General features: G+C 34.2%; 2 protein-coding genes across 4 annotated transcripts; both read right to left on the bottom strand.

Moving 5' to 3' along the window:
- Window positions 1-619: 619 nt before the first annotated feature.
- Window positions 620-1,018, bottom strand: LOC139840537 (uncharacterized mitochondrial protein AtMg00810-like). The gene has a single exon (XM_071830799.1). The coding sequence runs from the start codon at window positions 1,016-1,018 to the stop codon at window positions 620-622; it is 399 nt and encodes a 132-aa protein (XP_071686900.1).
- A 4,853-nt stretch (window positions 1,019-5,871) lies between these two features.
- LOC139840004 (COP9 signalosome complex subunit 4-like) lies at window positions 5,872-11,757 on the bottom strand. Of its 3 annotated transcripts, none has more exons than XM_071830223.1 (14): window positions 11,533-11,757; window positions 11,297-11,448; window positions 10,523-10,626; window positions 9,881-9,941; window positions 9,243-9,335; window positions 9,046-9,146; window positions 8,839-8,947; window positions 8,614-8,658; window positions 8,415-8,483; window positions 7,940-8,031; window positions 7,273-7,315; window positions 7,104-7,163; window positions 6,232-6,291; window positions 5,872-6,132 (listed from the first exon to the last, which is right to left on the bottom strand). In XM_071830223.1, exons 1-14 carry the CDS (start codon window positions 11,660-11,662, stop codon window positions 6,058-6,060), a joined length of 1,194 nt encoding a protein of 397 aa, XP_071686324.1. In that variant the 5' UTR covers window positions 11,663-11,757; the 3' UTR covers window positions 5,872-6,057. The 3 variants fall into 3 exon arrangements, with proteins under 3 accessions (XP_071686324.1, XP_071686325.1, XP_071686326.1); XM_071830224.1 differs by having other exon boundaries at window positions 11,297-11,424; XM_071830225.1 differs by having other exon boundaries at window positions 11,297-11,421.
- Window positions 11,758-14,881: the final 3,124 nt, after the last annotated feature.

The following is a 14,881-nucleotide window of genomic DNA, read 5'->3' as shown; positions in this document are numbered from 1 at the left end:
TAGCCTGAACTATAAAACGGATGTATGCTATTTGAGTTTAGTACACGTTGGTTTGCGTGTATTGTACATGTTGGTTGCATGTATGTTAAAACAGGGGTACTTATTATAACGTTAAAGTTTAGCTACCAGGGTGCTCAATCTTGTAGAATATTTTGATAAACGTTTCTGGATGAAACAACTGAAATCTTGTGATCCACCTTTATGTACAGATTATGCAAAACATTAAAACTATGAACTCACCAACCTTTGTGTTGAAACTTGTTAGCATGTTTATTCTCAGGTTCCCTAGAAGTCTTCCGCTGTTTGCTTATATGTTAGACAAGCTATGTGCATGGATTCTTACATGGCATATTTTTCAAGGAAACGTTGCATTCACCAAATCATCACCATGTATCTTATTTTGACTGCATTGTCAACGGAAGTATTATTGTAAACTATTATTTACTGTGATTGTCTATATGTAGAAATCATCAGATGTCGAAAACCTTGGATTATATATTCATTTATGGTATACCTTTTCAAAAGAATGCAATGTTTATAAAACGTATCATATAGAGGTCAAATACCTCGCTATGAAATCGATGAATGACGTATTGTCCATATGGATTTGGAGCGATCGTCACAGTTGGCGCTTGGAAGACCAAGAAAGGAGATTATTACCCATAAAAACACAATATTCGGAAGTTGATCGGTGAGTAGTAGGACAGCCTGCCCAATCAGTATCATAGTATGCCACCAGCGAGGTGGTGGAAGAAGCAAATAGCTGAAGACCAAGATCTAAAGTACCCTGAACGTATCGTATGATCCGTCTGAGAGCAGAAAAGTGAGCCTCATGAGGATCATGCATAAATAAACAAATTTGCTGAAATGCATATGAAATATCCGGGCGTGTAAAGGTGAGGTACTGAAGAGCACCTGCAAGACTGCGGTACAAAGTGGGATCGGCAACTGGAGGACCAGTGGCCGTGAGTTTGGCACTGGTTTCAACTGGGGTCCTGCTGGGTTTGCAACCAATCATGTCTGCACGCTCTGATACAATGTTAGCGTGGTATATCGTATTGTATGTATTTCATTGAATGAATTCCACAGTACATGCCAATCATATAAATAGCCCAAATACTATCAAAACCTAATGGATTTGGGGATCACATTAAACCCTTATAGAACATGGGTTTATAGACAATGGGCTAAATAATAACATTAATAAATATTGGACTGTGACTCCGTCTAACAGTTTCATGACGTCTCTTATGATAATGCTTGTTAAAGCACAACTAGTTTCTGATTCGCCAATTTCAGTTAACATCAATAAATCCCGAACGTGAGTGACCGGAAGATCGTTAAACAACACGGGCAATAATCTTTCGGCATCACATGATTTGCTATGGCAAGATGTAGCAGAAGAATAATCATCTTCCCAGATACATGGAAATTTGAGAAGAAAAATATCACAAACCTGTTCATTACTAACAAGATATGAATTACAAGTTTTGGCACTTTATGAAGCGCAAATTAGATAAGAATGTATCCAATTTAACCACTTCTTCTTAGATATGCATTACTCGTACGTTTCTTCTATAATCTATCTATTTCCCTTTCTTTCTTCTATATCAAAACTCGAGAACACAATTTATTTTAAATTTCACTTCACTTACATTCATTTCTCTCCAATATAAAACTCGGGAACAAAGCCTAAGACTTGTAAAAAAGTAAATATTGGTTGAACAATCGAGACGGATAGGTTCGGGTAGAGTTGGGTCTTTTGGTTATTTCACGTTTATTTATGTACTTTTTTGGTTTCTTTATTAGTTTTTTTTTTTGTGGCAAAAAAAACGATAACATTAACTGATCCGAAGATCAACAAGTACAAACGATATACAGAAAATCCAAAACAGGGCTAACCAGCAACAAAAGACATAACCAAGAACGGTACCACTAACAGGGTGCATACACACTTTGCTAAAGATTAATGTCCAACATGCCAAACAGGAAACCCATATACCGACTGAACTAAAGAAAAGAAAAATAAAAAGCGTAACGCTACCAACAGGAGTAACATTAACATAAATAACCACCGAAATCCAACCGAAAAAACTGTCAGCAAATCGGAAAAGAGATCCAACCATCTTCTAGGGAACCAAAACCGTCAACAAGGATCGGATCAAACTAGGCACCAAAGAAGACCACCAACAATATTTCGGCCAAAAAGAGACCAGTCGGAAAAATCCATCGAACACCGAACCAAACCACCTGCAAAAAAGGAGTATGAAAACAAAATACCGGCACCACCATCATTGGAAAACCAGAGATCTAAAAGATCTCGCCGCCTGGCTATAGATAAATGGCATACCGGAAATCAGAAGCTCCGGCGATGAAATCCAAAAGTCCGGCAAGGCTACCACCCCTACCAGAGCCACGAACGTAACCAGGAAAACGATGAAGAAACCACTTCAGAGAGCACAGGAGATCGGGAAAAAGTCGACCTAACATATGGCACCCCGAAGAGTACTCCGGCGAGAGACATGTGTAACGACCCGACAAAATCGTCATTGACGGCGCCGTTAACTTAGGTCCCGTTACGTGGTTATAGTCCCTAAATGAGACGCGTTTGACCAAAATTATGTCGCATTCATTTGAAACGTGCATGACTTGCAAAGTTTTAAGTTACCAAACGGTTCGACAACAAGTTTAAGTTTACAAAAATTGTAAAGTATAAATGAAATAACTTGCGATATAATATAAGTTGAAATCACGAATGCTATCAATAGCGTATGCATGTAAACATTAAGTTTGAATCCAAATGTGCTATCACTAGCGTATGCATGTATGCTTGACCCCAAGCAAGTAATCAAAGTGTGCGGAAGCATGTATCAAGTAGCCAAGTATGAACCTGAGAAACATATAGAAAACTGTCAACGAAAAACGTTGGTGAAATCATAGGTGTATTTGTAAACGTATGTTTTTGAACCACAAGATTTAGTATAAGGTGATTATCCAGATCGTTCACATTCCAAAAGTGGTTGTTTGTATCACGAGCACCCAATTACCAAGGCTTAACTGAATAGTAGCTCTGCATCATAGTGTTAGAACCTACACTATACCCCGAAAATACATTTCATTCATCTGAATGAGGGTTCGTCAAACCCGCATGGCCACACGACATAAGTTCTCGCTTACACCCTACAAGTGTAACTAATGATAATTGGACTTGAGGATTTTTGTTCTAACTCGTACGTGGAATGTTTGTTTTCATACTTGTGTTCAACGTATAAAAGTATAAACCGTATATGTTTCTCATCCCATGATTTAAAAGTATAAAAGTTGTTGAAAAGATGGGACTATGATCTCACCGTAGTTGCATGTCAAAGTACTTGTAATTAAACGTTGTGCAATGAATGTTGCTTAACCTTGACCTAAACAAATAAGTTGTATCAATTACCGGTTACGACACGTGGTCGGGTGAAATGTGTTCAATTAGTCCTATGACTCGTTACGACTCGATTAATATAGCATGTGAGTCAAATTGTCAAGTTTCATGTAAGATATAAGTATAAAAGCATGTTAGAACGATTGCATAAGTGTTTGGTTAAGTTTGACTAAAAGTCAAACTTGGTCAAAGTCAAAGTCAGCGGGGTCTGGTCGGGTTTCCGACTATTGCACATATAAACGTAGTCATATATAAGCATGTTGGCAAAATTTCACGTTAAACGGAGTTGCGAGTAAGCGGGAACGAAACTTGAAAAATCAAAAAAAAAAAAATGGGACAGAAATATTCTCGCTATAGCGAGATTTTGTGCACACCAGGGCTCGCTATAGCGAGGCCCCTGGTTTCAGGTGCTGTTGCTGAATTTTCAAGTGCACGAACCAAGCTTCTTTCAAACACAACTAATGAACCGTAAACATTCAAAACACGTATCTTATATCGTTGGAAAGGTAATTTAACAGGGAACACAATTAAACACATTTCATCAAACAAAAACATCATTTACAATAACCGATATCTCGTCAAGTGATCATTAAAAGTTCGTTTTCAAAGTTTCAAGTTCATAAAATGCATAAGATGATTCGGGAACTTAATACACACGTATAATACGCCGTTTCGTAGGTAATTACGCATACAATACTACTAAACACTTACAAACAACATTGCAAAGCATTTAATGCATCAAAATTCACATTCAAGGCTACCAAACCCTAACCAAAAATCATAAAATCACTAATCATGTTAATGTAAGGTTTTCATGTCATTCAACATACCAAAACGAAGCTAATGTTGCTAGTATCACTTTTAACACATAAGGTTTAACATCTAACAACATTTAATCAATCAAAATCAAAGATTAAACTAACCCATTTTTCATATTCAAGCTAGTTACTCAAAACAAACAAATCGAGCAAACCAAACATATGTTCATGTTAGACTTGAGCCATAGACACTAATTAACACCATTTCAAGTCAAAAACACTAAGAACATGAAATCTAGAGTTTTTAGAAAGTTACCCAAAAGAGATGAGATTAGTATCAAAACGTAGAGGATGAAGAGAGGATTCCAAAAGTACAAATCGTTTTGTTGTAAGCTTCCTTGAAATGATTTAGATGATGATTTAGTGTTGATGGTGAAAAATGGGTTCTTGTTGCTAGTAAGAAAAGAAAGAAAAAGAAAAAGAAAAGATAATGGTGAATGGGAGGGAAAATGGAAGTAAGTGGGAGGTGGGTTGACTAGTTGACCTAGTCAACTAGTTTGCTCACTTGGCAATTTTGGTCCCTCGAGTTTAAAGCGGGTGCGTGAATTAACAAAACGAATTATTTTAAAAACGCGAGAGTAAACGAGAGATATTATAATTACATAACGGGAATATTAAGAACATTAGTTAACGGAAGATACGAATTTAGATAACGAAAGGTATTATCTAAATAAAATAAAATAAAAAGACAGCGTTAAAATAAATTAACGGAAAAGGGCGGGTCATTACAACATGGAGGTCGAAGCACCCGGAGGGAAGGCAAGAGAACAATGGTCAACGAAAAAAAGAAAACCGGCCAACGACATGAGATCCGGCCACACAAGACGGTCGGAAAACACATCATAAGCCGGAAAGGAAGAAAGCAAAGGAAAGGGGGCCTAGCCACCGGCGAGATGCCGGTGGCCGGAGGAGGAGATGGAAGACGAAGCAACAAACCTGCGGTGTAGATCTGATGAAAGTTGGGTGGGCGTGAAAGTGAACGGAACAAGTTGACGGAAAGTAGATCTCTTTATTAGTTTTTTAATTTGTATTTATTGCCTCAAATTAATACTAGTTCTTGCCCTTTCACTTTTTAATTTTTCAATTCAACCCCCACAAAAATATTCGTTCTAAACAAGATTCGAACCTAAGACCTCTTGCAAAAAATCCAGAGCCCTAGGCTATCTTGTGATAGTTTAGACTCCCCTTGCACGATAAATGATATTGAAGAGACTCACCACAAAGTCTTTTACTAGGAAATTGAGTTGCAAATTGTTAATGATCTTGTCAAACAAATTTGGGTCTGTTCCATCAATGTTGTATAAATAATAAGGGGGTTGTGAATGATTTTGGAAGCTCATTGAGATTCCGTCGAAGTTTTCAAGTTATGAGAACTCAAGATTTGTGAGGTTGTGAACCAAAATATCATAAGTTGAAATCGTATCTCATATCCCCTTAAGGCTTTTATCAATACTAATACTAATTACTAATATACATATAAATTGAAAAATCCTCAATGTGTTAAACCGAACCTTATTTATACACTTAAAATGTTGACTTTGTGTGTCATGACAGTGTGCTCTACCGTTTTAGGTTTATGACTGCAAACTCTGGTAAATCAATCACATGAAGGTAGAATATGATAATTTAACCTAGAGCAATTTATCAAGAAAAGTATACCAATAAAGGTAAAAAAAATGCCGAATACTAGTTGGTATGATATTCATACAAGTGCCACCTATATTCAGACTGATCATGGTTCTTCAAAATATTGAGAAGTACTAATTACAAAACGCGGCGAGCCTTACAGATTAACTAAGTTTGATGAGTTAGTTATACAGGAATCGCTAACCCCTTCTTTGCCATGCTATCAAGAACGTCATTCAAAGCTTGACAAAGTCCAAAAATCTGCACCCGGAAAAGAAGAAGATAGATATTAGACGGCAGTAAATAATTTTGGAGCTCCAAATTTAATGTGATATATGAATGATAAAATAGCTTGATCACCTGTTGATCCCATTGCTGGAGCTCTCCATTATCATCCTCGAAATGAATAACTGCTTCTACCTGAATATGTAAAAAGCCCAATTCATTATACAAAATCGATAATTGCTTTATTTATGTATTACATTAAGATCACAAGAATAGCCACTAAGCTTTTAAACTTTCAATTAGCTACAAGCCCATTCTCGACGTTAAAAGGATATTTCCAATATATCTAATATATACTACGGAGTATAATATATAGTCAAGTACTTTAATTTAATCATGTGCAAGTCAATCAATCTAAGCAACGAGTATATAAGTATAATTACATAACTTCTTTTTAATTTTTACTAGACTAGATATATTTTCACATACAATAAATGTTTATAGAACATATATGATAACAATAGCAACAGGATGGCCGGATGCCTAATCAAAGAGATGTAGACAACCACATATAGAAAACTAATCAATTTACTGCTTTATTCCTATTTCAAATAATCCATGTTCTAATTCTAATTGGGGTCTCTAGATATTTACTATGCAACATGGATCACTACGGTAAAAGCTCATGGTACGAGACCGCGGTTTGATAATTGATACGTCACTAATATTTGGTACCGAGAGGTAAGCTATATTCAGATCCATCCTTCACAATTCACATTCACAATGTACTATATAACATAGCACAAATTTACACTAGAAATAATCATTTATATTTATATGGTGGAGATCAAGAGCTTTGACTATTTGATGAAGTAATAACAAAAATCACAAAGAAAAACAAACACATGGGCATTATCAATTCGCAAATAGAACAAACAATGAACACCTTGACGCACACAGGCATTAATATAATTCGGATATGTACACAAGCAAAAACTACAAAATACCTGATCAATAGAGCCCCTCATTCTATCTTCACAAATCATTCTTGATGCAATCTTTTCTGCCTGCAAAGAGCATATAAAAATGCTCATATTATAAGGTGCAAAAAAATAAATAAAGACCATAAAAGATATAAGATACCAAAAAGGAAATCTTGTGAAATTGGAAGCATACCTTTTGAGATGCAATGCCCAGTAGTGTGCCCAACTCATCGAAGCTAAAATAGAAAATAGAGTTAGTCATACGGACTATTGCATAACTTCATATAATAAGACATTGGTTAACACAAATTTGATATGGTGTTGATTTGGTAATGGTCTATATTATAACATCATATACATTATATACCAGGTAGATACCACAATCTGCATTCATTTATTATAATAACTAGAGAACAAGTAAAATCAATTTACAAGAAGCCCATAATGGTGGTAGTGATGATGGTAACAAGGAGGCGATCATCACCTAGATGTGAAGATGACATGCATTTTTAAGAAGGACTAAATAAACAGAAAGAACTGTAACAGTACTAAAAAAATGAACGTTATAAATAGTTTTAAATACATAACTAATACTTAAATGTTTTAGAGTTTATTATGATAAAGATATACTCTTAAATGCCATGTTTTAAATTCAATATCATAAAAAAAATTGGTGAGATATGAAACATGTTTTTGTAAGATTTATGCCATTAATATTTACGAAACAAGACCTTGAAAATATTTTTAAAACAAATGGAGACTTCACGAAGAATGGCAGATTGATATACCTAATGTTTGCATACAACAATATTCATATAAAAACAATTGGATGCTTATGAAAAGCAACAATATTGGAATACCTTATGTTTGTATACAGTTTGCTTGCACTCAAGAGGTTATGCTCAACCATTGCACGATCAAGCACAGTAACATTGTCCGGTAAAAGTGCTTTCTGTTAATTATGAAATTCCAGATATCAGATATAGCAATAGCCTAACACAACTTATAACAAAACTCATTATCTATGTTTATAAGTAGAGATCTTGATGTTGACCCTTTCACTTATGAAGTCGGGCTATATCTTCTGGGTCAATAAGATAGCCCTTAATACTCCAGTTAAAAGAAACAGGTCAAATGATTTGATTGGTCAAAGGTAACCAGAAGTGTGTCTACATGTTTACAATCGATTAAAAATATTTAATCATATGTAATAGAACATTTAATAAAAATAAAAGGAACCAAAAATCTGGTGGCGGGTCAACCAGACCTGCCACCAATTTGACCTGTTAACCAACCCGCCCGACCCACCATTTTCCACCTCTGCTATTATGGTACCTGATGCTCTTTCAGTTCTTCAGAGAATGCATCTATCTCAGCTTTCCTCAAGATTCTCTCTAAGTACACCTGAAAAGCATAAAGCCATGATTACATATACACACCTTTGCAGTATTATAACAACATTTTAATATACACCTTCACTAGTGTACCATAATTACTCATGACTGAGCTTGTTTATTTCTACAAGAGTTGATACCTTTTGCAAGATGGGGTAAATCTTCAACCTTGAACATCGTTCATCCTTTGACAAGAAAATTGAATAAATAAATGCGTTAGTATTTGACTTAGAACTTAAAAGAGCTACCTACCAAAATCTTGAACATTATGGCATACTATTGGCATATAATGTTTAGAATTTCAAATATGTGTAAGAGATAGATTAGTAGCCAGGGCCCAGGTGTTATCATGAAAAAGCACCTACTTTATACAAGGTTGCAAGAACACGAGAACGCTGAGGACCTGCAGCAGCCAAAATTGTGCAAGTCACAGCGGCAGCTAGGGCCTGTTCTAGTGCTTCTTCATCAATCACTCTGTAATAGATAAAAGAATGAGTCATTCGGCACAAATACAATGACAAAAACTCAAATGATACACAAGTGAATAGATATTTCATTGCAAGAATACATACTCATCTCCTATTTGTCGCTTCTCAATTTGTGAAATATCATAATAGCGAAGAGCAGCTTCCAAGAACTTCCTTTTTAAATCTAGTATCCTTGCATAACAAACCTTAAGCAACAAGTAAAATAATCTAGTGTCAATTCAACACAATGGAATCACATGCATAAAGAATTCAGCTTGAAACAAAGTTGCAGCAGTCTCAACCTTGTACTGTAAATTCAATACTTCATGCTGACTGTTGCTAACCATAAATGAAGCTTTGTTGATGAAAGCCTCAGCATTCACGGCATCATCATCCTGAAAAAATGCAGTAACATCATACATACACTGAATATTTAAAATAAAAGCAAGTAGAAAAATAACAGATGCAAAAAAATACTATATTGTTCATGTAACTACTTCTCTTAGATCAACTCACCAAATAAAAGATGTTTCAGATTAATTTGATAACTAGAATATTGTACGGGTTTGAGAAAACGTACTCTCGTTTACCTTCATAACTTGCAAACAAGTGAAAAATAAAACACTCTCATGTTCTTCTGTAACTAAAGGCGAACCCACAATATTTTTTTCTAATACTGGACAATGTAATGTGCCATGTCAATTATTATAACAACATGAAACATCTGACCAATGCTATGTGTGATTAATGTGGCAATATAAAACTCCTCATTTCATCTTATAACAATGTGCATGCATTTCAATTAAAACTTTGTTATGATTGTTCCTTCAAATTACCAAATATTCCAAAATTAACTGTCAATAAATAATCACAATACATTTTGTTGTCCCATCAATATACAAGTAAAAAAAAAAACTATGTTGTGTTAGCAAAAACACACCTCAAGGTATAGTCGGGCAATTTGCACGCATTTTGACAACTTGAACTTGTCATCAATCACCCTGCAAAATTCAATATTGATAAAAAGTTATTGGTAGTTTCTGAAACATACCAAAAACCATGTAAAAGGTAAAAACCAAGTACAAAACATGCAAGAGTCACAAACTGGACTAATATCACTGTAACAATGTGAGAGTCTACACTGACATGACGTGGACATATGTAATTGTTCAAAGAAAACCACTTGCTAAAGAATTCCCTTTTATCGAAGACGCATTCCGTTTTCAGGCGAACAGAAGTTGAACGTGAAGATAGCATTTGCAAAGACTTACCATTGGTGGGCCCAGGTATGTGAGGAAGACATACGCTTAAACAGAATCCCTTTAAGTAATACTACAGGCTTCACTCTAATGGTAAATATTACTATTGGTGGTTAGCTTAGCTCAAGCTACAGATAAACAGTTTTTATAAGGGTGTTTGAAACTGCTTATCGGATGTCAATATAAACAATAAACAGACACTTGCTTAAATATGCAATTCCAAACACAACCAAAGTATAACAATTATGATAGAATGATTGTAGCATGTGCTGATGTGAACTACCACACAATAGCTAACTAACGAGATTTTCATTCTCCCCTACCTCATTGAAGAGTCGAGATCAATCCCACTGAGCATTTGTGCTGCTTTTGACCATAACTGTTCCGACTCATACAGCTCTGCAAGCTTCTCACGGATGACAAGAACCTGAAAGTTGCAGGGTCTATATAATTCTCTTGCATGAATACAATTTTAAATATTCAAGTTTAAAAAAAAGAAGAAAACGATGACTGTAGCAATGCATCTTACAAAACTTACTGCCAGTACTTAAAAATATAACTCTGGAATAAATATCACCATCTTAGTATGACATATGGAATTTCATCAAACAAATTTTTTTGACTCATTCTTAAACATTGATTGATATCTGGATCTACATAAATAAGCCTTCATAAGTTGCAACACATAATCATCCAATAAGAAAGAAAATTCCTAAACATATTAAACAGTCCCATGAACATTATTATCTAACAAAATCACTTAATATCAAGCTTACAATCAAACCACCATTAAGAAAAATACTCTAGAAAATAGCTAAGTAACTTATAACAACGAATCCATGAGTAGTTAGGTTGTCATAGTTTCATAGAGCTTTGCCAAATATAAAAACTTCACCATTCACTGATTCACCCTCCTGCTAACTCAATTTAATTTACAACCACTAGCAAACAAACACTGTGAACCTATAATCCCAACGTTACACATACAAAAAACTAACTTCAGTAATTACATCTACAAGCCAATTTAGTTCATTCCTACAAAGTGTATACATACATAGACATATATAATATAATGCACGATTTAGTAAGAAAGAAACCTGTTCTTCAAACGATACAACACGAGGCTGAATCTGATGAAGTGTATAGTGAGCAATCTCCTTTTGATTCTCAGGTTCCAATCTACCTAACTCTTGTGCGACTGTTTGTAACAACTGCCGTGATACTACTAACGGAACATCATCCGAAAGAACTATCAATTCAACACAAATAAAATATAATCAAATACAGTGAATGACATATGTAAATTTGTGATGATACAAGGTGGAAACCTAACTGTGGTCAATGAATTTTTTGGCTTGAACGACATCGTTTGAAGCGATTACGGTTGAAAGAATGTGTTTGTATTCTTCGATTTTTTGACGCTGATCGCCGATTGCAGAAGCGCTTGCGAATGCAGTCTCCATTTGATTTGTTTGTATAGAGTTGGTGAAGTTATGTAACCCTAGAAATTTGTACAGGACTGAAACGGGTTTTGGAGCTTAAAACACACTCGATAAAAAGCGAAGACTAATTCGGCTGCGATCTTGATTTAATTTAATTAAAAAATCTATCGGATTCGGAATTAGTTTATTTATTCATTACGTAGTATTATTTATTTTATTATTTATTAGTATTAGTATTTATTTATTTTTTATTATTTATTATTTAAAATTCCAAATGATATAATCTGTTAATCATGAACAACCCACATATCTTGCTAAAAACGAATTGGTTCGCCATTACCAAGTTTCATACAAAAAACATTAGGGATAATATCATGACTTTTCAAGTGACTGCACAACAATGAAATGTGCTCTCAAACTCTTTTTGTATAATGATACGCATATCCGCATGACTATGCGGACTACGCATCCGAAGCCATGAACCGCTCACTAATTGCCATGTACAACATATGGCACGGGTATAGCCGCACTCTATGCGCTTATACCATCTGATGTGAGTTTCGTATACTTGCATAAGGGTCCAGTATATTCTAGAAGAATGTACGATATAATTAATTCGGATTCTTTTCCTTAAATGACGAAAGTTAGTTAGGATGAGATCGCATTTAATTAGGGAAGAGATTCTATCGAAACCCTAATTCGTGAGCCTATAAATATATAGCTCATAAACCCTAAAAACATATTCGGTTACTCATACGTAACGAAAAGCATACACATCATCATCGTACGAACAAGCTTCATACGATCTAAGACGTAAAGACTTTCAGGTATGTCTCGAACTATAAAACCTTCATGTCTTTGGGCCACTCAACCCTGTATGTTGGGTTGTTGGTGGACTCTCAAATCGGCCACCCTGTCGGAATCGAAACGATACCGATGTGGGTTATCCACGACTAAGCGTCGGAGGTTCGAATATTGTTAGTCCTTAAACCCCATCATGCACTCAAGCGTAGGTTCACCTTGACCTCGTGAAAATATGCTTGGTCATTTGGCGCAATCCGTGGGACCGGTAATATGAACAAATAAGATTGGAATTTATGTTGTGTATCTTCTTTCCGTAAAACTTTTTTGTTTAATTAATCGGCCACTTTCAGGTTTTCAAAATTATCAGCAAGAATGGGTGGAGGAAGTAAGAATGCCAAGAATCAGGGGCGATCGGATTCTCCAGTAAGTTCAGGGTTTCAAACACCTACATCGACTGTTATGAATACACCACTGACGCCACCTGCACCAGTCAAAGGCACATCAAAGCCTCCATCGACATCAAACGTCGAAACGGGACCAGTTGCATCTGAAACAGTCGTAAAAGAACCGTCTAAGAATTGGTGGTACTCTCCTGATGGAAGCGTATTTGAAACAGGAGCTAGCTTCAAACCATTCGAGGATCTGCCTCCAAAAAATCTGAGCTTCGGTTCTCCAAGCGAAACTGTTCCACCAGATTTCAAAGTTAAAACCACCTGTGTGGGCACCATACCAATCATCACCTCGGTTGAACCTGAAACTCCTATTGAAAGGGTTACTACCGAGAATGCTCAGGAAAGAATCAGGCAGATGGGCCTGAGAAATCCAAATGGTTCATATATTATGCTGACACCTCAACGAGGGTCAACGACGTATGCGTCTTCGCAACCAATCCCTAATGTTGCAAGCAACCAATATAGCGGGAAGCAATGTGTCTCGACTCAGTCAAACAGCTTTATACCTCAGTTGCAGCAAGTCGCACCACCGCATTTGGCACCAGCTTTCAATGAACCAGCGCGAGTGCAAGAATTTATGAGCAATTGTATAACAACCCTCACTTTTCCATTCTGAATTTACTATATTACCCTTAGGGTTTCATTTTATGCTCCGGTACACTGTCATTAGGGTTGTTATTCAAATAATAAATGCTCGTAATAAATAAACCTAAACCCTAACCCTAATCAATGATATAAAACCCTAGATAGTAATCAATACTATACACCCTAATATTATAAACCCTAATTATTCAAAAACCCTAACCTAAATAGTAACCCTAATATAAACCCTAATTCTAATGTTAATTAGGTACATGAAGTATTAATATTACATATATATATATATATATATATATATATATATATATATATATATATATATATATATATATATATATATATATATATATATATATATATATATATATATATATATATATATGTAACTAATATTAATTTTGTTAATAACTAAAGTACTATATAACTAACCTTGTAATAAAAATAATTATATGACATATAATGTGTCATAACTATAAATAATAAAAACTATAAGTTGATAATTTAAAAAATAAAAGTTTAATATTGTTAATTACTAAAAATATAAATAAATATATACAAATTCGTAATTAAAAATTAAATAAAAAAATGAAATCCTAAATATTCTAGATTGATCTTCATCTTATCTACAAAAAAAAATAAAAAAAAATAAATAAATATGTATAGGAATCACTCGGCCGAATTTTTTTTTTAAAAAAAAGGGATAAGATCATTTTTTTAAAATTTTTTTTTTTACTAATTCATAATGTATTTGCACAACAATTAGACTACATACAAAAATCAACAAACAAATATCCCAAACTTTTAGCAAAGTCCTACGGCACATTTTTTTTTTTTTTAATTTCCTAAATCTATCCTATAAATACTAGCACACTCCTAATATTATTTATCACTCACAAAAAAAAATAATATCCTCTCAAGAAAAAAAAAAGAAACGCAGCTTTAGAGGTATCCTCTCATCATCGACTTTTTTTCTTCTTTTTTTTTATTTGTTTCGGTTATTTTTTTTCTTGTTATTAATAGCGACTGTTTTATTTTTATTTAATAACAAATTGAAACACAACATCAAAAATCTATATGATCATACTTTAATTAATCTTAAGGATTATGGAACATATTAGAATTATTTTTACTGATTATTTAATCAGATTATAATTTAAAATACATTTAAAAACGAATTTGTAATTTATACGAATGTAAATTCGTAATAAATATGTAATAATTATAAAATTGATAAAAATAGTTTCTATAGGTTTCTAAATTATAGTATGACATATTAGTGATCGAAAATAATTTTTATAGAATTTATAAATGTATAATTCGAATTATTATGTATTTAAGGAATATATACATCGTATAACATGCAAAAATTAAAAGTAATTGTTAT

This window comes from Rutidosis leptorrhynchoides, chromosome 4 (assembly GCF_046630445.1).
Source record: "Rutidosis leptorrhynchoides isolate AG116_Rl617_1_P2 chromosome 4, CSIRO_AGI_Rlap_v1, whole genome shotgun sequence".
Taxonomy (NCBI): Eukaryota; Viridiplantae; Streptophyta; class Magnoliopsida; order Asterales; family Asteraceae; genus Rutidosis; species Rutidosis leptorrhynchoides.
This window is presented reverse-complemented; position numbering and strand designations above follow the sequence as displayed.